Source organism: Monodelphis domestica, chromosome 5 (genome assembly GCF_027887165.1).
Source record: "Monodelphis domestica isolate mMonDom1 chromosome 5, mMonDom1.pri, whole genome shotgun sequence".
Taxonomy (NCBI): Eukaryota; Metazoa; Chordata; class Mammalia; order Didelphimorphia; family Didelphidae; genus Monodelphis; species Monodelphis domestica.
Genome location: NC_077231.1, coordinates 3,586,050 through 3,613,257, shown reverse-complemented (window position 1 = coordinate 3,613,257; position 27,208 = coordinate 3,586,050). Strand labels below are relative to the sequence as shown.

At 51.1% G+C, this 27,208-nt stretch overlaps 1 protein-coding gene across 5 annotated transcripts in view; it reads right to left on the bottom strand.

Annotated features, from left to right (window-relative positions):
• Positions 1-27,208, bottom strand: part of MEI1 (meiotic double-stranded break formation protein 1) — a 62,169-nt gene that overhangs the window by 5,951 nt on the left and 29,010 nt on the right. For 4 of the 5 annotated variants that reach the window (XM_007506072.3, XM_007506073.3, XM_056797440.1 and 1 more), the window contains exons 18-26: positions 24,707-24,875; positions 23,979-24,126; positions 21,941-22,201; positions 15,241-15,406; positions 13,271-13,375; positions 10,928-11,038; positions 8,091-8,278; positions 6,892-6,970; positions 6,586-6,764 (exon numbers count right to left, since the gene is read on the bottom strand). In XM_007506072.3, coding sequence (XP_007506134.1) covers positions 6,586-6,764; positions 6,892-6,970; positions 8,091-8,278; positions 10,928-11,038; positions 13,271-13,375; positions 15,241-15,406; positions 21,941-22,201; positions 23,979-24,126; positions 24,707-24,875 — 1,406 coding nt within the window. The remainder of the gene's footprint in view (positions 1-6,585; positions 6,765-6,891; positions 6,971-8,090; positions 8,279-10,927; positions 11,039-13,270; positions 13,376-15,240; positions 15,407-21,940; positions 22,202-23,978; positions 24,127-24,706; positions 24,876-27,208) is intronic. The other variant, XM_056797439.1, reaches the window with a different exon arrangement.

The following is a 27,208-nucleotide window of genomic DNA, read 5'->3' as shown; positions in this document are numbered from 1 at the left end:
CCCTTTTGTTTTTGCAAATTGGGAAACTGAGACCCCAATAAGAAAATGAAACCAACATAAACTTTTCCACATGATGGCTCTCAGGTACCTCAGAGCCTTCTATTCCTCAGGCCAAACAATCCTAATAACCTTCTCCTAGGCCCTCTCTGGCCCAGGGCCTAGGCTTCTCACTGAGAGATGAAAGGCAAAAATAAAATTGTCCTGGCTCTCCAGGAGCTCACCTTCTGCTGGAGGGTCTGAAGTGAGAACAAATAATCAGACACAAATCATTGGGGAGGTGGGGGGAGCACCCACAGCCTCAGAAAGGGCTCAGCTACAAGGGTACCTCGGGCCCAGCCCCCAAGGGGAGAAGGAGAGAGAGGGGAAAGGGAAGGACAATCTGGGGGACAGCTGGTTCCTCAATTAGGCTGGAATGAAGGAGGGAGCAATAAGGATGAAGCTGGAAAGAGGATGGAGTCACAATGTGGTGGGTCTTGAAAGCTATGGCTAAGCATTAAGGCAACAGGGAGCTGTTGAGTGTGGGTGCCAGGCCATGGCGTGGTTAGACCTAGGCCTTAGCAAGATGTGTGGAAGATGGACTGGAGGAAGGAGAAGCTGGGCTTAGGGAAGAGATCCGTCATTGCGTCGCCAGTTCTGTGAGGACAAGGCGCTTCTCATCTCCAGTAACTAACTCAAATGCCTGGCACACAGCAGGTGTCTAAAGGGGTGTCTGTGCCATTAGAGACTAGCCACATCATCCAGATTTGAGGCTCCCAATTCTATGAGCAGAGGACTGTGGCTCGAAGATGGGAAGCAAGGGAGGAAGGAGACAAATAACCCAGCAAAAGGACGAGGCTTCTTCACCAGGGTGAGAGGGAGGACAGGAGGGTTCAGCCTTCTGTCCTCCAGCTCCAGAAGCAAGGAGGAGGAGACCAGCCCAGATGGTGGAGGAGCAAGAAGATGCTCAAGCCCAGCTCCCCCCGCCACCTCCTCCACAAAATCTAGAAAAAGCACCAGCCTAGGTCCTGATGGGAAAATCCAAGAAAGTATCACAGGGAGGCATTTTCCCCAGCCACATCATCTCAGAGGTCAGTGGTCACTGGGAGCCCTCCTGAAGAAGGGCCTGCCCCTGGCTGTGGAAGAAGATCCCACACCCATGGAGGGCCCTGACCTTGTAAAGGAGCAGGATCGAGTGCCACCTGACAGTTCTGTGGCTCCCCACCCAGTGGCCTGGGGAAGGGGCATACCCCGGTGGGGGATGTGTTGGCTGGAGATCATGGCAGGCTAAACCAGGGCAAGGAACCTTCCGTCTTCAATAGAAGCCCAAGTCTTCAGGAATAGAAGCAAACATCAGCTGGGAGACTCTGACTGTGGGAGCAAAGCAGGGTCTCAGGTCCAGCCCACAGCCCAGCCTGAAGCCTGTAACTGAAAAACTAGGGCAAGAAGCCCAGACCGAAAGGGAGCCTGTTACTCAGAAACAGTAGTAGGGATGGTCTACTGGAGCTTGACCAAGTCAGGGGTGCAGTTGTGCTGCTCGGAGCCCAACCCACATCAGAAACATACAGAGCTCAGACCAGAAAGGAGGCCCTCAGACTTCCGCCTGATTCCAAGGTTCTGGGGGTACTGAAAGTCTGAGGGGCTCCACGCTGAGCTGTCCCTGAGGTGCTGAAGTAATACAACACTCAGTGCCCTGAGGAAGCAGCCAGGGCCACAGGGAACAAGGGCCAAATACCGTCCACACATCCCCTGCAGAGGTGCACAGCCTGGCCCTAATACAAGGTCAGGAAGGAAGGAAGGCTGGAAGGATGAGCAAACACAAAGGATCCCACCCAAAAGAGCTGTTATACTTACCAGGGATGCCCAAGACCTAAACCCAGAAGACAATGACTCTAAGACAGTTGCAAGTAAAGCTTAGACACAAGTTCAGCTAGGTTTCCTAGAAGAGATGAAGCATTTTTTAAAGAGTTTAAAATGAATTTGTCAATGAGAGCCCCAGAAGAAAGAAATGGAAGAGAATGAAAGCATTAGGGGGGAACTGGCAAAGGAATGGGAACTAAGGCAGAAAGAATGAAAGAATGAACAGTTTTCCCCAGGAAGTACATGGGGGACTCACTCTGGAAAATTAGAATGGACCAAGTAGAAGGACCAAGGAGTGACTCCAAGAGACAACAAGAAATATTAAAGCAAAGTCAAAAGACAAAAAAAAAGAAGAAGAAAAGAAAATGTAAAGTATTTCACTTTAGAAGCAATGAGCTAGCTTTGAGGACCCTTCAATTTGAACTCCAATCCCAAATCCATGGCCTCCCTCATGTTCTATCTCCAGGGTAGGAGAAGGAGTCCCATTCTGGGTCCAGAGTCCCTGAGTCTATATTTGATGCTTTCTGAATAACACCAAGGCAAATGCCATCTGGGACAGGTGTGGTACTAACTACACTGCTTTGCCCACAGGCAGGAGGAATTCGTGGACTTGGTGCAGCCTCCATACTCTCATGGGTTGGATGGTTGGAGAGATTGCAGGCATGTTATAGATTTTTCATTTTATATTGTTTTGATGCTTTTACTGATTCTCTGCAAAGAAGAAAACATCACAAATAGTATAGAAGTGAGCCTATTTTTCCTGGGATGGAATGGATTCCTTTATCTTGAGATGATATGACTAGGACTCAGTGAAATATAGCAAAATCAAGGAAAGTGGTGAGATTTCTGGTAGGATGGGGGCTCAGAGCTAAGCATATTAGTCAAAGGCACACTAACTATCCTCAGCTTGCTGAGCTGTCACAGTCATCTGGAGAGAAGAAATCAAATCAAGGGAAAGAAAGTAATCTATTCTTTGAGAACCAAAGCAAGTCTGGCACTTTCATGATACTTTGGCTAAAGAATGAGCAAAGCACTTAACCACAAGGGTGAGCATCCAGGTCAAGCTGCTGAGCCTTTCTTTGAATAGGAGCAGGTTAATGACTAACAGGCCACTTGGCAGCTAAAACAACAGTCTAAGAAAGAATTGATTATGAGACTCTGAATGTGAGTAGTAAGAGGAGAGAAAAGCTATAGAGATAATATTAGTAAGACTTGGCAACAGGGTGGATATAGAGGCTGAAAAAGAGAAGAAAACCAAGGATGACTCCTAGGTTGCAAATGCAAGTTGTAAGGATTATGGTGCCCTCAGCAGAAATAGGGAAGTTTGGTGGAAGGAGAAGTTTAGAGGGAAAGTTAATAAATTCAGGTTTAGGTATGTTGAGTTGGGATGCTGATGAGATATCCAGGTGGTTCTACCAGATAGCTGGCAACGTGAGACTAGAATTCAGGAGAGAATTTAAAGGTGAATACATATACTGGAATTTCCTGAATAGAGATGACCATCAAACTCATGGAAATCACCAAGAGAAATTATGTAGAGGAAAAAAAAGAAGACCCTGAACATTGCCTTGTGGGACACTCATATTTATGGGTAAGAGATGGATAAAGAACTAGCAAAGGAGGCTGAAAAGGAACAGTTGGAAAGGCAGAAGGAGAACCAGCAAAAATGTTGTGGAAATCAAGAGGGAAGAGGGGGAAGTTAGCAATGTCCAAAATGGCAGCGAAGATAACTGGAATGAGGACTAAGAAAAGGCAGTTGAGATCATTGGTAACCTTGGAGATAATAATTTTAGTCTTGTAGTATGGGCACAAGCCAGATTGCAAGGATCTGAGATGTGAGTAGGAGGTGAGAACGGGGAAGAAATAAATATGGATGACTTTTCCTAGGAGTTTGGCTATGAAAGAGAGAAGAGACAGAATGAGAGCTTGTGAGGATGGGGATTGCAAGGCCAAGTGAAGGATTTTTTAAAGATGGGCAAGACCTGCATCTATTTTTAGATAGCTGAGGAGAAGCCAGTAGATGGGAAAAGACTGAAAACAACAGAGAAAAAAAGACAGAGTCAGAGAGACAGGATGGGGGTGGAGGGGACTATGGAAGGGACAAGCTTCTGGAGAAGACAGAAAGATATGGGTCCAAGGGCACAAATTGGAAAGGAGACTAGAGTAAAGAGAATGGAGAGCAATGCTGAGGGGTTCTGAGGTGAGCATAGAAGCAAAGAAACCAATAAAAGAGTTTCTGTTCTCACACTTGAACACCAGGTGGCAGTGATAACCACCAGCCTGTTCCTGTTGGATCAGCAGCCTCAGGAGCGGGACCATCTCCCACTCATCCTGGTGCTTATGATGTTCTCTGCTGGTACAAGTGCTAGAGAAATGACCATAGTTCTCAGCTAGCTCCAGAGCAATCCATCACCTAGTGTGACCTCTCTCTGGGCAGCTGTACTGACCTGTCCATCTGAGAGACAAGAAGCTATGTGTCAGTAGTGGGCTTGAACTGAGAAGACTTTGAACTTTTGCTGACTAGAGTAAAAGGGCCTCTGGTGAGATTAGATACCAGAAAGTGTAGTAGATTGAGTTTGCCCAGCTGGGCAGTTTCCTCCAGAAGTGTTTAGAAATGCAAATACATGGACAGGAGCGGAGAAGGAAGACCATGGGGGACACAAGCCTAGGGTCTGGCATGGCATGAACTCTGCCAGGATAAGGAGCACAGGATTCAAGAGCTGAGGAGAATTAATAGCTCAAATAGTCGTGGCTAGAATCCTAGAAGCTCAATGGGCATGAGTGAATGAATGGATGAAAATGCATCGTGGAAAACTAAGGCTCTGTTGTCTTCTTCCTACGGTCCAGTGAAACGGGGCTTCCACATAGTAAAGCAGGTTCCAGGGGGAGGAAGTTTCCAAATCCAGTTCCTGAGAAGGTCCAGTTCAGAAGTCCACTCTGCTGGATCCAGGGTTGGGGAAGCCCTGAGGGTCAGTAGTGCCCCCCAGCTAGCTCAATCTTCAGTGGTAATGGAGGCCTGAGGCATTGTTTTCTCTGTGTGGTGACCCAGGGGAGGTCACTGTCTCCCCAAACACCTCTACAGCTAAGCTGAGGCAACAACTCTCAACCACACACTGGGACAACCATACCGTTGCCCTGGGAGGCGAGCTTGTGTCTGTGGTGGAGAACCTGGTTAAGGGACTCCAACAAGATCCAGGGGACAGACTTTGTCTAATTCAGACAGTGAACAGCCCTCCCCAAAGGCCTGGTCCTCTTTGGAATTGCCCCAAAGGTTGACTGCATAACAGTGGCATCGGTGATAATAATTACCAATGTTTCCCAAGGCCCTTTTCTTCGCCACAGCCCTGTGAGGCAGACAGTGTCAATATTATTGCCCTAAACTACTCCAGTGTCTTTGCTGAGAAAACCCAACAGTCATGAAGAGTCAGACATGCCTGAAAAATGACTAAACAACAACAAAAATGTTATAATGAGGAAACTGAGGCTCCCAGATGCTCACTGTCTTGCCGGTCACCAAGCAGACCCAAATCCCAGACCTCAGATTTGAACCCAGTTCACAGAATGCCATGTCATGCCCTCTTTCTGCATTTCCATCACGTCCCTGATGCCAAGGACAGAGCAGGTGAGCCCCACAGGCCAGGCATGGAAGAGACAAGGACACAATGCCCCAGATTTGAAAACAAACGAAATCCAGCAGCTAGGGAAGGTTTCCTGAAGGAAGTGAAACCAGGACCCTGGAGAAAGAGTAGCTGAGCAGGCCAGCTTGCTGGGCGCCTACCAGAAAGACTCAGGATCACAGGACTAGAGAATTAGGAGGGAGCTCAGGGGTTACCTGCTCCCACCCATACCCAGCATGAACAGGCATCAAAAGCTTATGCTTGAAGGCCCCTGAGGGTGAACAGAAGGTGACCAGGCTGGAGGTGGCCCTGAGCACTTTGGGACAGTTCTAAGGGACAGACATCCAGCCTCTTGCTGGGGTGAAGCAAAGCATGTCCCATCCCACTTTCACATGGCAGGCCCCCAACACTTGGGTCCCACTGATGAGGATTCTCGGGAGCGGAACATGACGAGGGTAGTCCTCACTCCATCTGAGGAGCAGTCAAGGACCCAGGGCAGTGGAGATACATGGGCAGGGGCAAAAACAGGAAAAGTCTGGTGGCGTCTAGTAGCCTGTGGAATCTCTAAGAAGGAAGGGCACCAGATTGATGGTGATGAATTCGTCTGTGTCATTAACTTCCTGGTAAGGCCTCCTTCAGGACCCCCAAGCCCTGACAGTCTTCTCTTGCCCCTGGGTCATCAGTGCCATTCACCCACTCTGCACAGTCCAAACCTGGGGGCTTTCTTTGTCACTTCCTGGCAGGAAGGCCCGCCCCCTCTCTTGGCCTCTGAGGTTCCCCTCAGAAGTGTTACTCTCCCCTCTCTAATGAGCTTCTCAGCAAAGCTGCATGTCCTAGCCTCTGCTGACAGAAGGTTCTTAATCAATAAATGAAGCTCCCTGGCTAACAGGAAGCTCTGGCTCCCCCCCTAGCCCTTTGGGGCTCCTCAGTGGTTGTTATTCTCGATAGTGACCATGGCTCCACAATAGGCCTCAGTCTACCCCTCTGTAAAACAAAGGGGCTGCTCCAGATGACTCCCACCTAGGATCCAAGCATGGGCAATAATGGACTTGGCATGGCCCAAGGCCCTACAGGCCCCTTGGGTGTGGGCAAGAGAGAGAGATCATAGTTCCTTCTCAGGCTGGGCACTTACCTGCACTAGAAGGTTCTGTAGGCTGATGACAAGGGACAAGACCTGGTGCAGTGACAGTGGGGATAGGGCTGCATCCTCTGGAGAGGGCAACTGCCCGGGGGAGGCAGAGCTGACCAGTGTCACCAGGGCAGAGGAGAACTTCTGCTCCAGGGTTGTCCGGAGGAAGCGCAGGATGCTGGCTGCAAAGAGAACCCTTTCCTCCATCCTGGGCCCCCAGGAGCATACCCCTGGCCAGAGGCCAGGAGGAGAGTGGGCAGGAGTGCCCAGGACAGGGGGTTCCTCCTGCAGCCATGGCCCCCCACGTACCTGAGAACAGGGCGGCTTTCTTCCTCAAAGTGAGGGCCTGCAAGACTTTATCCAGCTGTACAGTGAGTGTCTGATGGACCTGCCCAGAGCACAGAGAAGACAATGAGGTAGCCAGGAAGAGGGAGAAGGAGGGCACTGGGCAGAGACAAGGCCCAGTCTCTGCCCTCCAGGAGCTTATGGGGAATGGAGGGGAGGCAGAAGAGGACATAAGGGGGTGGGAGAGGAAGAAAGCCAGAGCCTAGAAGGAAGGAGAGCACAGAACCTTTCACACGGGGATCAGAGGATCCCATCTTTCCCTTCCTCCCTTTCCCACGCCATCTACAAAAGAGAAGCAGCCTCCCTACACTCCTCCATTCTGGAGGCTCCACACCATGAAGTCTTCCCTAGGCAAGCCTTCTCTGTCCAGTTATACCCATCATTCCCAGGCTGATTCTGCCCATGTCTTCCCACCCAGGCCACAAACTTCCAAAGACAGAGTAGGCACTCACCCCCATGGGGGCCCCGGATTCTGTGACTTGTGTCTGGGCAGCAGGGCAAAGAGGAGGGTGGACGCTAGATCTGGGATCAAGGAGCTGAGTGCAAACCTGACCCTCCCGGCCTATGAGTCACCTCACCTCTATGGACCTCAGTCTCTTAATCTGCCAGAGGGGAGGTGGGGGTCAGACTCTACTTTCTCCCAGCTCTGAATCTAGAAACTAGTACCACCAGTTCTGAGGGGGTACCGCCAGGAAGGCCCTCAGCCACTTGGAGCCTGTCTGTGGTCCTTAGCTCACAGGACTGTGGCAAGGCTTATGGGAGATGATGCTCAGGTAACTAAAAGAGGCAGTGGCTGTGCTTGCTAATGTAACTTTCATCTTGCCTGTGGCCTGGACCAAGCCCTCACCCCTTCCACATCGGCTGGGCACCATGGCTGTCACATGGCTCCTTGGAGCTCCCTGGGGCCAAAGACAGGGACCTGGCATCTCCTGGCACACTGACCCGCCAAGGACCAAGCCTACCTCTGGTAGGCACTACCCACATGCCCCCAGGTGAGTTCCTTCTCCTCCTCTGGTCTCAGCCATCTCCTCCGTGACCTCTCAAAGCCATACTCCTGGGCTATCCTGGGCCAATCAATCCCCTGAGACCCACCAGCCGTCTCTCCTCTCCCTGGGCTCACTTTCTGGGGTAAAAGATTTGGGGGAAGGGGGTGAGAGACTCACCTCCAACCCTCCAAGGTGCTGCTGAGCTGAGAGGGAGGCTGTGAGCAGCCACGCTGAACAGAGGAGGGCCGCCCCCTTCGCGGAGGGCCCCAGGAGCACACAGGTCCCGGTTGGCTCTGTCCACGTGTGCCCCAAAGTCTTCTGCAGCAGCACGAGGAAAGGAGCACTGGACAGAAGTACAGCCACTGCTGTGAGGAGGAGGGTGGGAGAAGAAGGAAGGGAGTGATAGAGGGAAAGAAGGAAGGAAGGGAGGAAGTTTCTGGAGTTAGGAAGGATTTTAGAGATCGACTATCATTTTGGTGACCATCCCACAGGCAGTGATTATCAGAATCAGGATTATCTCCTGGATTTTCTTTCTCCAACCCCAATGTTCTTTACTGATATCTCCAAATCCAATTTCCCTACACCTCAGTTTCCGCAGAGAAACAAGCACCAAGTTTGGAGTCAGAGGGCTTGAATTCAAATCCCACTTCTGACACTTAATACCCAGGTGCCCTTGTACAAATAACATCCCTTCTGTGGGCCACACTTTCCCCACTTGAAAAATGGAGATGTTGGCCTAGCTCTTCTCTAAGGTCCCTTCCAGCTCAGATTTTCTAGATGAATAAATATGTCACTAGATGAAGGAAGGAGCCCAAGAATCCTTCGTTTCCAGGACCTCGGGTCTGGGCTTGTTTCTGACAACGGCTACCTTCAGCTGCTGAACAGAAAAGTATGAAATGTTTCAAGAAACAAGGTGGTATCACATGATTATCCCAATAGACGCAGAAAAAGCCTTTGATAAAATACAACACCCATTCCTATTGAAAACACTAGAAAGCATAGGAATAGAAGGGTCGTTCCTAAAAATAATAAACAGTAGATATCTAAAACCATCAGCTAATATCTGCAATAGGGATAAACTAGACGCATTCCCAATAAGATCAGGAGGGAAACAAGGATGCCCATTATCACCTCTACTATTTGACATTGTACTAGAAATACTAGCAGGAGCAAGTAGAGAAGAAAAAGAAATTGAAGGCATCAAAAGAGGCAAGGAGGAGACCAAGTTATCACTCTTTGCAGATGACATGATGATTCACTTAAAGAATCCTAGAGATTCAACCAAAAAGCTAATTGAAATAATCAACAACTTTAGCAAAGTTGCAGGATACAAAATAAACCCACATAAATCATCAGCTTTTCTATATATCTCCAACACAGCTCAGCAGCAAGAACTAGAAAGAGAAATCCCATTCAAAATCACCTTAGACAAAATAAAATACCTAGGAATCTACCTCCCAAGACAAACACAGGAACTATATGAACACAACTACAAAACACTCGCCACACAACTAAAACTAGATCTAAACAATTGGAAAAACATTCATTGCTCATGGGAGGTTCAATGGAATAGACTTGGGGAAAGTGACCTCAACAAGTCTATGATAAGCCCAAAGATCCCAACTTTTGGGACCAAAATCCACTATTTGACAAAAACTGCTGGGAAAATTGGAAGACAGTGTGGGAGAGATTAGGTTTGGATCAACACCTCACACCCTACACCAAGATAAATTCAGAATGGGTGAGTGAAATGAACATAAAGAAGGAAACTATAAGTAAATGAAGTGAACACAGAATAGCATACTTGTCTGATCTTTGAAAAAGGAAAGATTTTTAAGACCAAGGAAGAGTTAGAAAAAATTATAAAATGTAAAAGAAATAATTTTGATTACATTACATTAAAAAGATTTTGTACAAATAAAACCAATGCAACCAAAATTAGAAGGGAAGCAACAAATTGGTTTGGAAATAATTTTCATAACAAAAACCTCTGACAAAGATCTAATTACTCAAATTTATAAAGAGCTAAATCAATTGTACAAAAAACCAAGCCATTCCCCAGTTGATAAGTGGGCAAGGGACATAAATAGGCAATTTTCAGATAAAGAAATCAAAACTATAAATAAGCACATGAAAAAGTGCTCTAAAGCTCTTATAATCAGAGAAATGCAAATCAAGTACCACCTCATACCTAGCAGATTAGCTAACATGACAGCAAAGGAAAGTAATGAATGCTGGAGGGGATGCGGCAAAGTAGGGACATTAATTCACTGCTGGTGGAGTTGTGAATGGATCCAACCATTCTGGTGGGCAATCTGGAACTATGCCCAAAGGGCGATAAAAGACTGTCCGCCCTTTGATCCAGCCATAGCACTGCTGGGTCTGTACCCCAAAGAGATAATGGACAAAAAGACTTGTACAAGAACATTCATAGCTGCACTCTTTGTGGTGGCCAAAAACTGGAAAATGAGGGGATGCCCTTCAATTGGGGAATGGCTGAACAAATTGTGGTCTATGTTGGTGATGGAATACTATTGTGCTCAAAGGAATGATGAACTGGAGGGATTCCACGTGAACTGGAATGACCTCCAGGAAGTGATGCAGAGTGAGAGGAGCAGAACCAGGAGAACATTGTACACAGAGACTGACACACTGTGGCACAATCGAATGTAATGGACTTCTCCATTAGTGGCAGTGCAGTGATCCTGAATAGCCCAGTGGGATCTATCAGAAAGAACACGATCCACATTCAGAGGAAAAACTGTGGGAATAAAAACATGGGAGTAAAAACAACTGCTTGAATACATGGGTCGAGGGGGATATGACTGGGATATAGACCCTAAAGGAACATCCTAGTGCAAATATCAGCCCTCACAGTTACAGCTGTAACTGTGTTACAGGAGTAACACAGTTACTCCCCCAGGCTGGCCCAGGCTTGAGGCCTAGTTGAACAGGACTGGCATCTTCTGTCCCCCCTTCTCTTGGACCAGTCCTGGCATAGCTCCTTCCTATACCTTGTTTCCGGCTGCCAGGTGTGGTCTGATGTAGATTCCAGTACAGGAAGTTGAAGGAGGACTGCAGGATCTCCACATGGGCCAGGCTGCACTTCCCGCACAGGTTACTCACTGCAAAACAAACCGACCCTCCCATGATGCCCTGCAAAGCAGGGCCCTGGGACTTCTGAGCATCCTGCATGCATACCCTGTCCCCAGCAGGGAGGCAGGACCCAGGCCTGAGCCAGCTGTGCCCTGGCATTACCACAAAGGCCTATGGGTAATCCAGGGAGTGCCAACATGACAGAATTGTGGGAAGATGTGTCTTGACTGGGATGAATGCTGAGTCTAGGCAGGGCAAAGGAAAAGCAACTGACCTGCAGTGACTTGTTTCTGATCTGGTCACTGTGTCTCTCCTGGCACTGTGCCAGTCCTGTCCATCATTCTCCTCTGGACCACCCAGGTACAGAGCACCCTCCCCACTCCACTCTGAAGGTCCCCAGTGGGGGCAATGCAAGGCACTGAAGTAGTTCTTTGGAGCTGGGAGATCTGAGTTTGACTCTCCTTAAAAACATCTTAGCAATACCTGGGCCTCAGCTTCCTTGTATTAAAAAATAAACAAAATGGGGATGTATATCCTGGAGAGAGAATGTGTGGTACAGTGGACAGATCTAGCTTCAGGGTTGGAAAGACAAAGGTGTGAAGTGCCCCTCCGGCCCATCCTGGCTGGGGGACCCCAAGCCCACCGCAGACCGTAAGAGTAGGAGCCTCAGCCCAGGGGCCAATCTCCCTTCCCCAGAGCTCCCCAGACCAGTGAAATTCCAGACCTGAACAAATCAATAATAACATCTACACCTTTGTAGTTCCTGGGGAAATGGGGGTAGAGGGTGCAAAATTAGGACGAGCCTCCTACTACTCCAAAGGGAGATGGGGATGGCACATGGCAAGGGCAAAGGCAGGAGAGGGTATGCCAGACCTAGGCAACAGCTGGCTGCCAGTCGGGCCAGATCAGAGAGCGAATGAAAGAGAATAAGGGCAACGGAGAGCCTCAAGACTGGAATGAAGAGGCCTCCTGCAACCAGTCACTCAAGACGTGGGCACAAGCAGCAACATATAGTAAATTAGAGCCAAGGGCTGGAATGGGAGAGGACGCAGGATGAGTAGGGGCAGGCCCTGGGGTTCCCCCAGCTTTTCAGAGCAGAGGAGCTGACCAGATGCTCCATGAAGAATGTAGGGTGGGGTGCGGGGACAACTAGGTAGTGCAGTGGTTAGAAAGCCAGAGACAGGAAGTCCTGGGTTCAAATATGGCCTCAGATACTTCCTAACTGTGACCCTGGGGAAGTCACTGAACGTCTATTGCCCGGCCTTTAGTGCAATTCTGCCTTGGAACTGGTACCCAGTATTGATTCTAAGGTGAAGTCAAGGGCTCAGGAAACCAAGGCTCTGACGGGACCTGGACAAGAACCCCCCAGAGCAGAGCAGGTGTGGGCGGGCTGCAGGAAGGCGCACCCAGATGAGATGAGGAGCCCATGAAGAGCCCAGGAGCTTGTTTAGCTGCTCCGTGGTCAAACCATCGGCTCCCATAGAGCTTGCGTCAGTGAAAACCCTAAGCCTTCCTCCACGGGAAAGGTCATCAAGCAGTCCCCCAGGCCTCTGCTTTGGCCGATCTTTTCTGTCCAGCCACAAGGCTTTCCAGTGACTTTCACCACTGTCAGCCTCAGCCCATCATTTCTGCCTGGAAAAGTATTCGGGGCCCCCGATTCGCCCAATGGACTGCTTGTTCCTTCCAGCCTGGTGCCGGCTCCCAGTGTGGCACCTGTGCCTTCTCGGAGGGCCAAGCAGACAGCCCTTAGGCCACCTCTAGTGCCTGCACTCCAGCACGGCATGCTCAGCCCCTCTGCTCTGAGCAGGGGCAGGGCTGTCAAATACAGTGGAGGGGAACAGGCAGGGCCAGTCCTAGGAAGCCCCAGTATGACCGGAAGCCATCGTTTAAAGCTCCTCTCTGCCGAGCCCTGGCTGCAGACACGAGCCCTCGTGCAGTGAGCTGGCTGCATATTGAGGAGGAGCGCAGGGGCCTCCGTAACCCTGACCCGGACCATTGGAAGCGGCCCTGGCCAGGCTCCCGGCTGTGGCCTTGAGAGGAGGACTTCTTCCTCTGGGACCCAGGGCCTGGGATGTCACTAGTTTGATCGCTGTGTTTTTCTACACTGGGTTGCCTTTGGAATCTGAACGTTTTTGTTTTAGGCATCTAAAAATACCAGTCTGAGAAGGGCTGCTCAAAGGCTCCCTGACCCAGACCCAGGGGGTGCACCCTGATGGATCCATGACCCCAAGGAGCCCCCACTCCCTGAGGGGGCCACGCACCCTGGTGGAGCAGCTTCAGATCGGTGCTGTCCAGCTCTCTCTGGGCCTCGTCCCTTGGCTGCACCAAGAAGAGCAGGCTGAGCAGCAGGGGCAGGTTACTGCTGGCTGTAAAAAGCAGAGGGGAGAGAGGGACAGTGAAAGGGGAGGCCTAGCCCGGTACAGCCAGACTACACCCTCCTGCCACCCCCCAGATGCCAAAAGCAGCAGGCTTCCCCGTGCCAGAGGAGGCACGTGAGGGCCCGTCCAGCTTGGCTGCCATCCACTCCCTCCCAGCTTGTTCCCTTCTCATTGGAACAAGCCTCTTCTCTTCCCTTGTTCCCTCATCCCCATCCCTCACCCGGGCTCATCCCACTGACCCTCCTGCCATGCCCACTGCTTCCTGACCAGGGCCACAGCCCTCACTTTGACTCCCTCCAGACTCAGCAACGGCCTCGTTCTAAGGCCGAGACAGATCTCCCTAGGAGGCTTGAACCTCAACTGGCCCTTTTCCCAAATCCCATAATTTCCGGGTGTTCCTCACTTCACTCAAGGCCCTGGGGCAAGAGCGGCAGGAGAGGGCCCACCTTGTCTTCTACCCTCTGATCCTGGGCCATCCGGAGAGCCAGGGAAATCGGAGGGCTCCCCACCCCTTCTCTCACCCTGCACCCCGGACTTCTCTCCTTTCCTCTCCCAGCTGGGGGTCTCCATCTCCTTCGAACCATTCAGGGCACCCCCGAGCCACGCAGAAAGAAAAGACCCCTAACCCTGGCCCCCTTCCCAACACACACACACTAACAAAAAACAAGAAAGCACTCTGAAGGGCACTTTGGGCCAAGAGAGCTGGCATGACGTTCACAATGAAGTGGCCTTCCCGACAGAGAGGAAAGTGGTCCTCCCTTGCAGGGAGGGGACAGGAGAAGTCCCAGCTTCCCAGTCTGAGTCTGGGAGTGCCTGAAGTCCTAGGCCTGACCCTGACTAGCCATGACTTCAGGCTTCTGAGCCTGTAAAACAGGGATAATATGAGAATCATAGGATCATACAGCTAACGCCGAAGGGAACTTCAGACGACATATGTCCACCCCTCTTTGTTTTACAGATGGGGAAACTGAGGCCCAGGGAGGTCAACTGAAGTCTACCTGGCAGTTCTCTAGACGCCAGGAAGAAATGTCTATTGTTTGTTATGGAATAACTGCTGAGGAATGTTCTTTTGAGTCAGCTACCCGCCACGTCCACCTAACAACACCAGGACTTCGGAACCAAGGGTTGAGACGCCCCTTCCCTCTCTGGGGAATCCAGGAGAGGGCCGTGTGCTCCTTCCTTCTCCCTCGTTTATTTGCCCAGGAGGCATGAACTCTGGGCTGTCAGACTCAGACAGGCCCTAAAAACTCTTCTGAAGGCAGTGTGGTTGGCAACCAGAAACGCGGGGAAGACGGGGGCTTGCTACGTTCAGGGCCCAGGGGCAGCTCCTGGTGAGGTTCCAAGCTGGAGCCTCTACTCAGCCGGGTGGAGGAGCACCGTTCCGGACGGACTGCCCTTATGGAGGACACAGTGGACACAGCTCGGGAGTCAGGGTCCCTCTGTGTGTCTGTAAGGAGGCCCGGCCTCCCCTGCAAAAGAACGGATGCCTGAACCCGGAGGTGGCGGGGCTCCGAGGCCTCTGGGTGAAGCCTGGAGCAGGGGCAGCTCACTCCACGGCCATGTGTACCCAGTGCCCCGCCGGGGGCGCGGAAGACCGCTGGGCAGAGTCAGGAGAGTGAGCGTGAGCTGCCCCCTTCACCTGGCTGGCTACAGGCTCCTCACATTCTCTGGGGGGACGCAGCCACTCGTTCCACTGAGGATCTGTGTATTGGTGGAGAAGGTACGTGGGAGAAGCGCCTTGCTGCCCCTTCTCTCGCTGCCCCTGGCTTGGCACAGAGGGCTCCCGCTGGCTGGTGCAGGAGGTCTCGTGCAAGGGAGAGAGCGCTCCCCCGTGAGGAGCCTCCCCAACTCACCTTGCAGGGGGGCAGCCCCACTCTCCAGCAGCAGCTGCTGCAGGATCTGCAAGAAGTGTCCCCGGAGAAGGCTCCCCACCTCAACGTCCTCGTTGTTCTTGAGGAAGGCTCTCAGGACCATCAACACTTTTCGGGCTATGTCCATCGAGCTGGTGTAGACGAGGTCCTGAGGAGAAGGAGAGCAGAGCCACAGAAGCCTAAAGCTGAAAAGGTCTTTGCAAATTAGTTAGGTTCAAGAGATCCTAGAGATCAGGGGGTCTAACCGCCAACTTTACAGATGAGGAAACTGATTAAAGGACTCATCAAAGTCCCTTAAGTGTCTACAGCAGAATTCAAATCCGGGTCTCTTGACTCTCGATATCGGGTGTCCTCTCCATATCATACAACAACCCTGTGTGAGTGAGCTCATTTCTCTGGGCTGATTTCCTCACAGGTAAATTGAGGCTAGACTAGGCCCTTCTTCTCATGGAGAGTCTGAAGATATCTATATACTTTTAAATGAAAATATGAATAAGAGATAACGTACTAGAAAAGAACAAACATTTTTGTTCTCTCAAAAGATGATAGGAGGCCAAGAAGCTTCCAGGTCACTGCCTCCAGTCCCCTAGTGCCCAGAGGGCGCTCCGGATTTAGAATCCGCTGGTTTCTGGGGCCCAGTAGGCTGCTGGGCTCCCTTTGTCTTCTCCCCATGGAGAACGGGCCCTCTTGGCAGGTAGGGATGCTTTCGTCTCGCACATAGTAGGGGCTTGACAAAGCAATGCTTGTTAGTCAATTGATGGCCCCCCATCTCCATTACCCAATTATGGTGACCCACACTGGGTCAAACATTGCAGAAGGACCCAAGATGGAAGCCATCGGGGTTCGGGTGGTATTTCCGTCCCAGCTGCCAACTGAATGGAGTGGAAACTGAACAGCTGGCTGAGATGGGATCGGCGAGGAGGGCTCGCAGGCCTGGGCCACACATCAAAATGCTATCATGAGGTCATCACGGGCCTACCCACTCCCCAGCTTGTAGAATACACAGGGACAAGCCAACTTAACCTGTTTCCCCCGAACTCTGCTTGAACATGCGAATAACAAAATGCGTAGAAATACATCGGAAGCGGAGTGCAATTATTAAAATATCTGGAAAAACAAGTTTGAGGACCTCAGGGCAAGAACCCCTGATCTAGGGCACGCCAGTGAAGGCGATGAGGGCGGGAGCATCCGTAGATGAGAAGGTAGGGCAGAGCCAAGATGGAGGAGGGAGATACAGGGGCCCATCTGGGTGCTACCAGATTACCTTCCAAAAAGCTATGCTCTCGTGCCTCAAAACCAAACCAGGAGCAGCATCGCACGCAGACAGACAGCGGGAAGCAAATGTTCAGCCCCAAACAATTTAGAAGCCGACCCGGGAGATCTAGTGCACCGGGGTAGCGGTGGAGCCCAGCCGTCCAAGCCAACAGGCTCTGGGCCCAGCTGAAGCCGCAGCCCAGACTTCTGGAACTCTCAGTCATAGACGGCAAGAAGGGCAGTGGGGGACGACGAGGGCCCTTTGGCTGCCTCTGCCTGCAAGACTCTTGTCCCCATGCCCACGTACAGAGCCCGGTGGCAGCCCTGGGGCACCGGCACAGGGTGCAGAGGAGCACCAGCATATAGCTGCACTTGCAGCTCAGGGGAGCGGGGCCCCTGGTCACAATTCCAAGGGGTAAAAGAGTGCTTGGGCTTACCGGGAGGGCATTAAACACAGCTCTCCTCACCTCGCACCACCTTGGAAGAACTGAAAGCAGATAGATTCCCGAGAGCCAGCTAAAAGCACAAAGAACCTGAAGCTTAGAACGGTGCTCCCCCCACCTCAGCCCAACTTTAACAGTTTTTTTTTTAACTAAAAGAAAAGAAAAAGGCAGGAAAATAAGCAAATAAAAAAAAGGAAATTCAATTTGGTTACAGGGTATATGCAAACTCAGAAGAAGACAACAAAGTCAATATTACTGCATCCAAAGCCTCCAAGCCCAAAAAGAATTAATGGGGGAGCTCCAAAAGTATTTAAAAATCAGAGAGGTAGAAAAAATTGGGAGAAGATTTGAGATATAGAAAAATAATGAAAAAGGGGTCAATAGCTTGGAAAAAAAGGCAAGAAAAATACCAAAGAAATGACTACCTTAAAAAACAAAACAAAACAGAATAGACCAATTGGTAAAAAGAGTCACAAAAATCTTGAAAAAGCAGAATTGGCCAAGTGGGGAAAAATATATACAAAAATGCACTGAAGAGAAAAACTTTTTGAAAGACAGAATTGGTTCTTCCTGAAAAGAGGTACAAAAATTCTCTAAAGAAAAGAACTCTTTACAAAGTAGAATTTACACTCTTTACAAAGTAGAGGTACAGGGGGCAGCTGGGTAGCTCAGTGGATTGAGAGCTAGCCCTAGAGACAGGAGGTCCTAGGTTCAAATCTGGCCTCAGACACTTCCCAGCAGTGTGACCCTGGGCAAGTCACTTGACCCCCATGGCCTAGCCCTTTCCACTCTTCTGCCTTGGAGCCAATACACAAAAAAGGAGGTACAAAGGCTCTCTCAAGAAAATCATGCCTTGGGGGCAGCTGGGTGCTCAGTGGATGGAGAGCCAGGCCTAGAGATGGGAGGTCCTAGGTTCAAATCTAGCCTCTGACTCTTCTCAGCTGTGTGTCCCTGGGCACATCACTTGACCCCCATTGCCTAGCCCTTACCACTCTTCTTTCTTGGGACCAATACACAGTATTGATTCCAAGACAGAAGGTAAGGAAAGGGAGGGGAGGGGAGGGGAGGAGAGGAGAGAGGGGGAAGGAAAGGAAGGAAGGAAGGAAAGAAGGAAGGAAGGAAGGAAGGAAAGAAGGAAAGAAGGAAGGAAGGAAGGAAGGAAGGAAGGAAGGAAGGAAGGAAGGAAGGAAGGAAGGAAGGAAGGAAGGAAGGAAGGAAGGAAGGAAGGAAGGAAGGAAGGAAGGAAGGAAGGAAGGAAGGAAGGAAGGAAGGAAGGAAGGAAGGAAGGAAGGAAGGAAGGAAGGAAGGAAGGAAGACAACCTGGAAAATAAATCCAGGCAAGAGAATTTCAGAGTTGTTAGACTAACTGAAAGCCATAATAAAAAAAAAAGCTTAGACACCATCTCTGAAGAAATCATGGAGAAAAACTGCCCTAATGTTCTCAAACCAGAAGGCAAAATAAAAATGAAAAGGATCCACTGATCGCCTTTTGAAAGAGAATATTGTAGCCAAATTCCAGATAGGCTTATACAAAATAGAGAGCAAGGGTGTGAGTTGAATATGATGGGATGTTATAAAAAATAAATTAAGGCATGAGAAAGAAGAATGCATTGGGAGAAGGGGGAAGGGAAGCCCAGAATGGAGTAAATTATTGAGGCATTACAGTGGAGGGGAAGGTGGGGGAGTGAGCACAAGAACCTCACTCTCATCAGAATTGGCTCAGTGAGGGAAGAACATATACAATCAAGTGAAGAGAGAGCTATATTACTCTACAGGCAAGTGGGAGGGCAAGGAGATAATAGAAGGGGGGTGGGCTGATAGAAAAGGGGGCAAATTGACTGGACGTTGACGTCAGAAGCTAAACAGGGATGAATAGAATAGAAAATAATCATAATGGTACAAGTCTTTATGCGCCTCTCTAATAAAGGCCTCATTTCTCAAATGTATAGAGAAGTGAATAGGCTATAGAATAATAGAAGTCATTTCCCAATTGATAAAGTGTTGAACAGGCAGTTCTCAGAATAACTACAGCTCTCTCTAGTCTTGCAAAAATGCTCTAAATCACTATGATTTCGAGAAATGAAAATGAACACAGCTCTGAGGTACCTTTCAAATTAGTTACTCTGACAGAAAAAGAAAATGACAAGACTTGGAGGGGACAGGGGAAAGCTGGGACATGAATGCCCTGCTGGGGGAGTTGAGAACTGATTCAGGCATTCTGGGGAGTAATTTGGACCTCTGCCCAATGAGCTATAAAACGACACGTGCCTTTTGATCAGTAATACCATTATTAGATTTGCAACCCAAAGAGATTAAAAACCAAAAGGGGAAGGCCCTCTATCTACAAAAATACTTAAAGCAGCTCTCTTTAGGGGGGCAAAGCTTTGGAAAGTGAGGGGCCCCCCAGGAATGGCTGAGTAAGTTTTAGTATGCGATTATAATGGAATACTATTATGCGGTAAGAAATGATGAGCAGGAGGAGCTCCAAGAACTGCAGCAGAGCGAAATGGGCAGAACCAGGAGAACACTGTGCTGTGACAGGACACTGTATGAAGAAGAACCGTGAATATCAGCTATTCTCAGCAGTGCCATGACCCAAAACTTTCCCAAAGGACGCATCCCATCTACACCCGGAGAAAAAGAACTGAGTCTGAATCTAGACTAAACAAACTTTTTTCACTTTCTTAATGTTTTTTCCTATTTGAGTTTCCTTCCACAAAACAATTCATATGGGAAAATGTTTTACAAGACTGCACATGTGAAATCTATATGGCATTGTTTACCCTTTCACCGGTAAGGTTTGTGGGGAAGGGAGGGAGGAAGAGAACTCAAGACTCCATGTTCTTAGAACAATTTTGGAAACTGTTTTTACATGTAATTAGGGGGAAAATAAAAGGAGCAAGGTGGGGGGGGGAAGGTAAAAAGAAATGAAAAGGTGGACCAGCTAGGTGGCTCAGTGAATTGAATACCAGGCCCAGAGATGGGAGGTCCTGGGCTCAAATCTGGCCTTAGACACTTCCTGGCTGTGTGATCCTAGGCAAGTCATTTAACCCTAACTGCCTAACCCTTCCCGTTCTGTCTTGGAACCAACCCTTAGTATTGATTCCAAGACAGAAGGTAAAGGTTTAAAGAAAAAAAGGAATGAGCAGGTATAGGGCCCAGCTGAAGGGATTCTACCTTCTCTTGCACTAAAGGGAGGTCCTTTCTCTGACTTTCCCTGACGGAGTGTTTCCACTGCCCTTCAGGAGCCCAGGTGGGTGGGGAAGAAGGCTGCGCCCCACTGCACTTTAAAAGCTGCTTTATTTCACTAAACTGAGCATCCGCAGGCCCGGTCACCCCAACAGATCACATGACATGGTGCTAATGAATCCAGGGTCACAGGACCAATCACCCTGGCAGCCAGCTGGCATGGCACAGAGAAAAACTGCCAGAGACAAAAGCTCTCACCCCAACCTATTCTGTGAAGGCCTGATCAGGACCACAGGGTTGACCAGCACACTCACTGGACTACGCAGGGGCAGGGAGAGAAAGAGAGGGAAAGTCAGAGAAAACAGGGAGCAGGCAGGCGGGGGGGGGGGGGGAGAGGAAAGAAGAGATCCAGAACAAAAGTGAAGGAAAGAAACCAAAGGAAGGCAACAGAAGCAAAAGGATAATTAGGAGTAAATCATAACAAGAGGGGGAGATACAGAGCCAGGAGAAAGGCGGCCTGACAGGGGGCTGTGCAGCCCAGGGAGGAGAGGGATGGCCTAAAGAGCGGGCTGCCCAATTCGGGCAGAAACGAGGCCCACAAACAGCGGACACGAGGATCCTGGGGGCCACACACGCCCATCTATTTATTTTGTTATTACTATGGCGACGCACTGCAGTGAGATAGGAACCTCCTGCAGATGGGGATCCACATCTGGCGCCTCTGAGTGACACCCCTCTGGTGACAGGAGACGTCACCATCTGACCAAGGAGCTGCAAGCTCAGGACGTAGGTGGGCTGGAAGCTGAAGCTCCCCGCCCTGCTTCGGTAACAGGAAACACAAGTGTGTGCCTGGCTGTGTGTGAGTGAGTGTGCATGGCGAGGGTGAAGTGGTGCCAGCGCCCAGGAAAGAAGTGAAGAGCCACAAGAGGGAAAAGAGGCCGAGGAGGGAGGTTTGGAGGTTTGAAACCCTCACCCTGCACATTACTTACCACCTTGTGCATGTGGGTGGCTGGGAGGGACCTGAATTGCAAAATGTCAGAAAACATCAAAAATGGTTTCAACGTGTAAATGAAAAGGAGGACATTTTCCAAAGGACACCCTCTGAACTGCGCCTTGCACCTGGGAGGAAGGCCTTCAAAGCCTGGAGGCCAGCCTGGAGCTAGAGAGCCACAGAGACAGAGAGACCCTTGCTCCCCTGAGAACTACAGGAAGCTTGGGGTCTCTGCTGGAGTCATCATCACCCTGGAGATGCCAAGGAACTCTCAGGAGCAACAACATGCAGCCTCGGCGCCGGTACTTCCTCCAACAAGGATCTGTGGGGTTTCCCCCTTTCTCTGTAACTCTCCGAAATGGGGAATTGTCCTTCACTTTCCTGGGAGAACCATCAGCCAAAAGAGTAAGAGCCTCCCAGAGTGGGACTCTGAGAGAGCCTGTGACCCCTGGGTCCCTCCCAGAAAGCCAGGTAGAGGCCCCTAGGAATGCCCTCCTTTCAGCTCGAACTCACACAGACCCCAAAGAGCTCCAGGAAGCAACCTTGGCTCTGTGAGACCATGGGGCCTCAGTCTCCTCATCTCTTACACCAGGGGGCAGGCCTGGATGATCTCCAAAGGTCCTTCCAAGCCTGGATCCTCCAAATCACATGCCTCTGACTGGATAGGCCTGCCAAGGAAGAGCCTCCCTACCCCCTCCCAAAGCCAGAGCGCAAGGTCTAAGGCCCAGGCTCCCTTCCCATGTGAGTAAGAATGAAAAAGGAGGGAGCCCCCTTCTTGTTCTAGAAAGGTGCCTCAGTCACCTACCAGTAAGATGAGCAGGACGCTGGAAGTACTCTTCAGGATGTGCAGCAAGAGATCAACATGGTCTGGAAGAGCAGGAGCACTCGAGGGGGCATCGAAGGCCAGGTCTTCCCAGGAAAACCAAAGCTCCAGCACTCGGTGGCCAAACCTGCTTAGCAACTCTGGGTATATCAGGAAGAACTTGAGAGTATAAGGATGGTGGCTGTAGACCAAGCTGAGATCTGAGACGGCCTCCAGCATCTTCCTTAGGGCACTGAGCGGGGCCTGGAGGAGAAGGCAGTTGGCCATGGGTACTCCAAGGAATACACAACTCCCCCCAGGCTGCCAGAGCCCACCCTGCAAGAGAACTCAGTCCAAGAAGCCGGTCCTGTTGGGAGCTTAAACCCAGCCTGTCCAGAACTGATCTCATTCTCTTTCCCCCAAAACTCTCCTCCCCGGCTTCCCTAGCACTGCCTGTCAAGGCCATCTTCATCCTCCAGTTGCCCCGGCTCACGGCCCAGGGGCCATCCCTGCCTCCTCTCCCTTTCGCCTCTTCTCTCGAGCCAAGGCCTGTTCATGTTCCTAGTACTCGCCCTCCCACTTTGCCCAGTGCCTTTGGCCTTGCTCTGCCGGGTCTCTTTGCCTCCTCAACTCTCATCCATCCTCCCTGCAGCTACCAAAAGGCAGCTCCATCCGACTTTCAGGATAAACTACGGAAGGCTGTTGGGCCCATGAGGGCCTTCATAACCTGGCCTTCTTCCTCTGCAGGCTTCCTACACTTCGTGCCTCCCCCCGTGTCCCCGGTGGTGGTTCAGAGACACGGGCCTGGCCTCCTTGGGGTTCCTCACACAAGACCTCCTCTGATTCCCTCCTTCCTTATCTCTCCCTCCCGATTCCTAGCTGAAATCCCACCTTCTGTGGGAAGCCTTTCCTGACCTCTTCAATGCTCGCTCGCACGCTCGATCGCTCGGTTGATTATTTCCAGTTCATTCCTTCTCTAGCTTCCTTGTATATGGTTGGGTGCAGGTTGTGTCCCCCATTAGGCTGGGAGCTCCTTGAGGGCAGGGTATTCTCAGGGCTTAGCTCTGGGCCCGGTACATAGTAAGTGCTTAATAAATATTTACTGAGGGGCAGCTAGGTTGCTCAGTGCATAGAGACCAGGTCTAGAGATGGGAGGTCCTGGGTTCAGATCTGGCCTCAGACACTTCCTAGCTGGATGACCCTGGGCAGGTCACTTAACCCCCACTGCCACTCTTCTGCCTCAGAACCAACAGACAATATTGATTCTAAGATGGAAGAGAAGAGGTTTTTTTTAATAAATAAATGTTTATTAGCTGACTGACTGACCACTAAAGGAATTTTACCCTCCCCAGAGTAACACACTTTGACAAGAATGAGGTCCTTTACTTAAAAAAACCTGGCTGGATTTGAGTCAGAGAATCTGGGTTCAAATCCAGCTCCGTGGGATCTCTTCTGGATCGCTTCCTCAGGGGTACCATGATGGGGCTAGACTCAGTGGCTTCAGATATCCCTTTTAGCCCCAGATCTATGAGGCTGTGACTCAGCAGTGGTGACCCGGAGGTATTGGGGTCAAGCTGTTGGGGACAACATTTGGAGGCAAGAAGGCCTTCTTAGTGCTCCCCAAATCCCACTGTGCACGTAGCCTGCCTCGCCAGGGGCCCAAGCAGAGAGGCCTCGAGAAGCCAACAAATACGCAAGGATGAAGAGACAGACAAGCCAGGAAGAGACCTTTTCCGAGGCTCGTGTGTGGCCAGTGTGGCATCTGGACCTTTGTTACGAGAAGCAAAAATAATAACGATCACAATAACCGTCTGGCATTTCTGTCGAGCGGCTCCTCCTTCAAGTCTGCAGGGAAGGAGCCCACCATCCTGGTTCCCTCCCCCTGCTCTCTCCAAGGACTGTTGCCATAGCTGGGGCAGGCCAAGCAGGAAGAGATCAGCAGCCTTGGACTGTCCTCTGGCCATCTCCCAGGGTCTCGGCCCTACAAAAGCCGGGGAAGAAGGGCAGAGCATCTCCCGTGTGCTGGGTAGGCCAGCAATACCTTCTCTAGAGGTTCCCCTTTGTCCTGACACACCACGAGGAGGTAAAGGACTGCCCGGAAAACCGCAGGAGGAGGGCTCTCTCCCTGGTCTTGGATGGACAGGAGGAGGCTTCTCAAGGCTGAAAATAACTCTGCCTCTGGAACAAACCTGCCACAAGAGGGGAGCCAGTGAGAAGGGCCCCCCAGGGGGCCCTGCTTAGCCCTGCCCGTGGACTTCTAGGCACCCCCACGCTGGACATGGACATGAGAAAACAAAGCCGTTAGCAATGTTGCTGCTGGGGGGGGGGGGCTCAGTGGGACTGAGTTAGGCCTCATCTGGCCTCAGCTGGGTGACCCTGGGCAAGTCCCGTAACCCCCATTTCCTAGCCCTTCCCACTCTTTTGCCTGGAAACCAATACACAATCTTGAGTCTGAGAAGGTAAGGGCTTTTAAAAAGAAAATTAAAGGATGCTGCTGTCAGTGCCCTACCAACAGGGCCATGAGCCTGAGACCCCTGGCAGGGCACAAGCCATGGGCGGAGATGCCCCAGAGGCCCCCTGCTGACCAGAAGCGGGGGCTCTCCTGGGTCAACCCTCTGGGCCCAAAGTCCTCCCTAAGGGGCAGCTAAGGGATTCCCAAGCAAGCCAGAGTCAAGGCTTGTGCCGTTTTCCTCTGGGCTAGTGGCAGCAGCTGCTGCCCTGTGCTGCCCACCCTCAGGGCACCTCCACTGTACCTAAGGCTGGGCTCACCTGTCATTGTGGCTATGCCCAAGGTAGAAGAGGAGAACGAGGCAGTACTGGCGCTGGCGCGTGGCTTCGTCCACATAGAGGGCATCAGACAGGAGGGCCAGGCTTTCAGGGCCTCCCGTGTTTATGTGGGGCAGACGATGGCGCAGGATGCTGGCCACCACAGAGGACCCTGGAAACAAGGCAGTCAGAAAGGCCATGTGGCCAGGACGCTGGCCCTGGAGGGTGGAGACCCGGCATGGGTCCCGGCTCCCCCAAGAGCGCTGTGCCTGACCACAGGCCCATAAAGCAGGGAGAGCCTCACAAGGTGGCTGAGAGGAAGCACTCTGTAAAGCTCAGGGCATTTAACCTGGACAAGAGAAGACTGGGGAGGGGGTATGAGAGCCATCAAGTATCTGGGGGCTCTCGGTCATACGAGGGATCAGACTGGTTCTGCTTGGCTCAGGAGAGAAGGGAGGAAGGACAGCAATGACTAGAAGCCACGAGACAGATTTTCGCTCCATGTGAGGAGAAACTTCATAATTCAAGTGGCGTGTCCTCCTCTGGAAGCCCCCCCCCCCCCCAGGCCCTACTTCTGAGAATCACTGATCTTGTAGTCAGTGGTGAGCTTGGATGACCCTTTACTGGGCGCGCTGTGGAAGGGAGTTCCATTTTGGCCCATGTAGGACCGTGAAGGTCCACGCCAGGTCTGGAGATTCAATAATGGGCACGACATTCAGAATCTGGGGACAACAGACTTCTCACCTCTGCATCCTCAATACTAGATAATCCCTCTTGAAGGCCAGGTCTCTGAGGGCCTCTGGCTTCCACTGCATTAAAGGGGCCACTGAGGGAAACTTGGGACAAGGGCAACGGGGTGGAGATCAACGACTTTCACACAGAGGTACTGGCAGCCAGAGGCCCAGACAGGTGCCAGTGGGGTCGAGAGAAAGGCAAAGCAATGCCTAAAAGTGGAATGGGCTACCTGAGGAAGAAGGTGTCAGACTAGACAGATGATCCCTGAAGTCCCTTTCTGGAGAGAAAGCCTAAACCTGCCCTTTTCTGAAATTTCCTCCTCCTTCCCCACAGTTCGATCATCTAGGTCCTACCCCGGGAGGCCAATGGGGAAAAGCATGAGAAACGCGCAAATGCTGCCCCAGGCTTGGGGGCAGGAGGGCAAACTCCAGGGCTAAGGACCCCACCACCAGTGACAGGAGCTGGGACGAGCAAGAGAACAGGAAGCCAAGGGCAAAGAGCAGAAACCAAGACGCTTGTGGCTCAGAATTCAGAAGGGCAGCCGCCATCATCACCTCTAACCACTGTGGTGGTTTCTTGTGGTTCTCGCAAACCACTGTGCTTACAATCCTGAGGTAAGCCTTACAGATATCACTCACTCTCCATTTTCCAGAGGATTAAACCGAGGTTCAGAAAGTGAGGGTAAGACCCCAGGGCTCTGGAAAGGCCCATCTGCCTGGCTTCCACTCCTCCTCCTCCCCCAGGGGACACTGAAGGAATGGTTGCCAGGCTTGCTGGGGTGCTTCCTCTCTCAGCCCTGTGGTCCGCTGTGGCTAAGGCTCATGAGAGAAGAACCTTCTCTTGCCGGAGAGGGCAGTTCGTTCACTCCTCAAGGCAGATCTCAAGAAGCCCAGGCTGCTCAAATACAGTCAAGGTGGCCTTCTGGACCTAGGGATGGCTCAGCCACTACCTTGCCAACCCCAGCTACACACCAGACCCGGATCTTTCCTCCTGCCCAGTTGGTTACAAGTGGGGCCTCTTCATGAGTGCTAGCTGTCTCATTGTCCTGCCCGCCACCCATGCCTTCAGGCCTCTCAGCCCGAGTTTTTCATGTCCCATGCGAACTGATACAATGCCATGACTGCTCTGTCCATCCCCTCCCTAACTCTGCATGAACATTAAGGCTCTGGCTGCCCATCTGGCCTGTACAGGATTTGGAGATCCGACCACTCACATATGGAATGGTCTAAACATGCAAACACTGCTATATTGGAGACTTTCCTGGATTCACGTAGGTGACAGCAATGGACCAAAGAGAGAAATAGACTCTGAGGTTGAGTTCCTAGAATGGACCCCAGAACCCCCGGGAGTAGTCTTTTGGGTCCCGGATTCCTAGTCTGTGGAAGTATCAGGACCATGATGGGTATCGCTTCTACTGTGGCATCCTGATTCCTGGGCTTAACATATAGATGAGAACTTGCAAGATGAGGGTGTCCTACCCAAGTCTTGAGCAGTAAAGGCAACTGATTGACCAGGCAATAAATAGTCCTGGTCAGGGAAGTGATCGGGATGTGAACAGGACAAGGAAAAGCAGGCCCCCTGCCAAAGTCCATGAATGCCATCTAACCTACGGAGCAGTGCTCCCTCCTCTAAGGTAGGAAGGCTGTATGCTGAAGTCAGAGATACCAAGAGCAAAGGGGAAAGGGCCTCTCTCCCCTCCAGGGGCTGACATTCTACCAAGGGAAATGGTGAACACAGGAATATGCATACACAGGAGGAGAGAGAATGGTT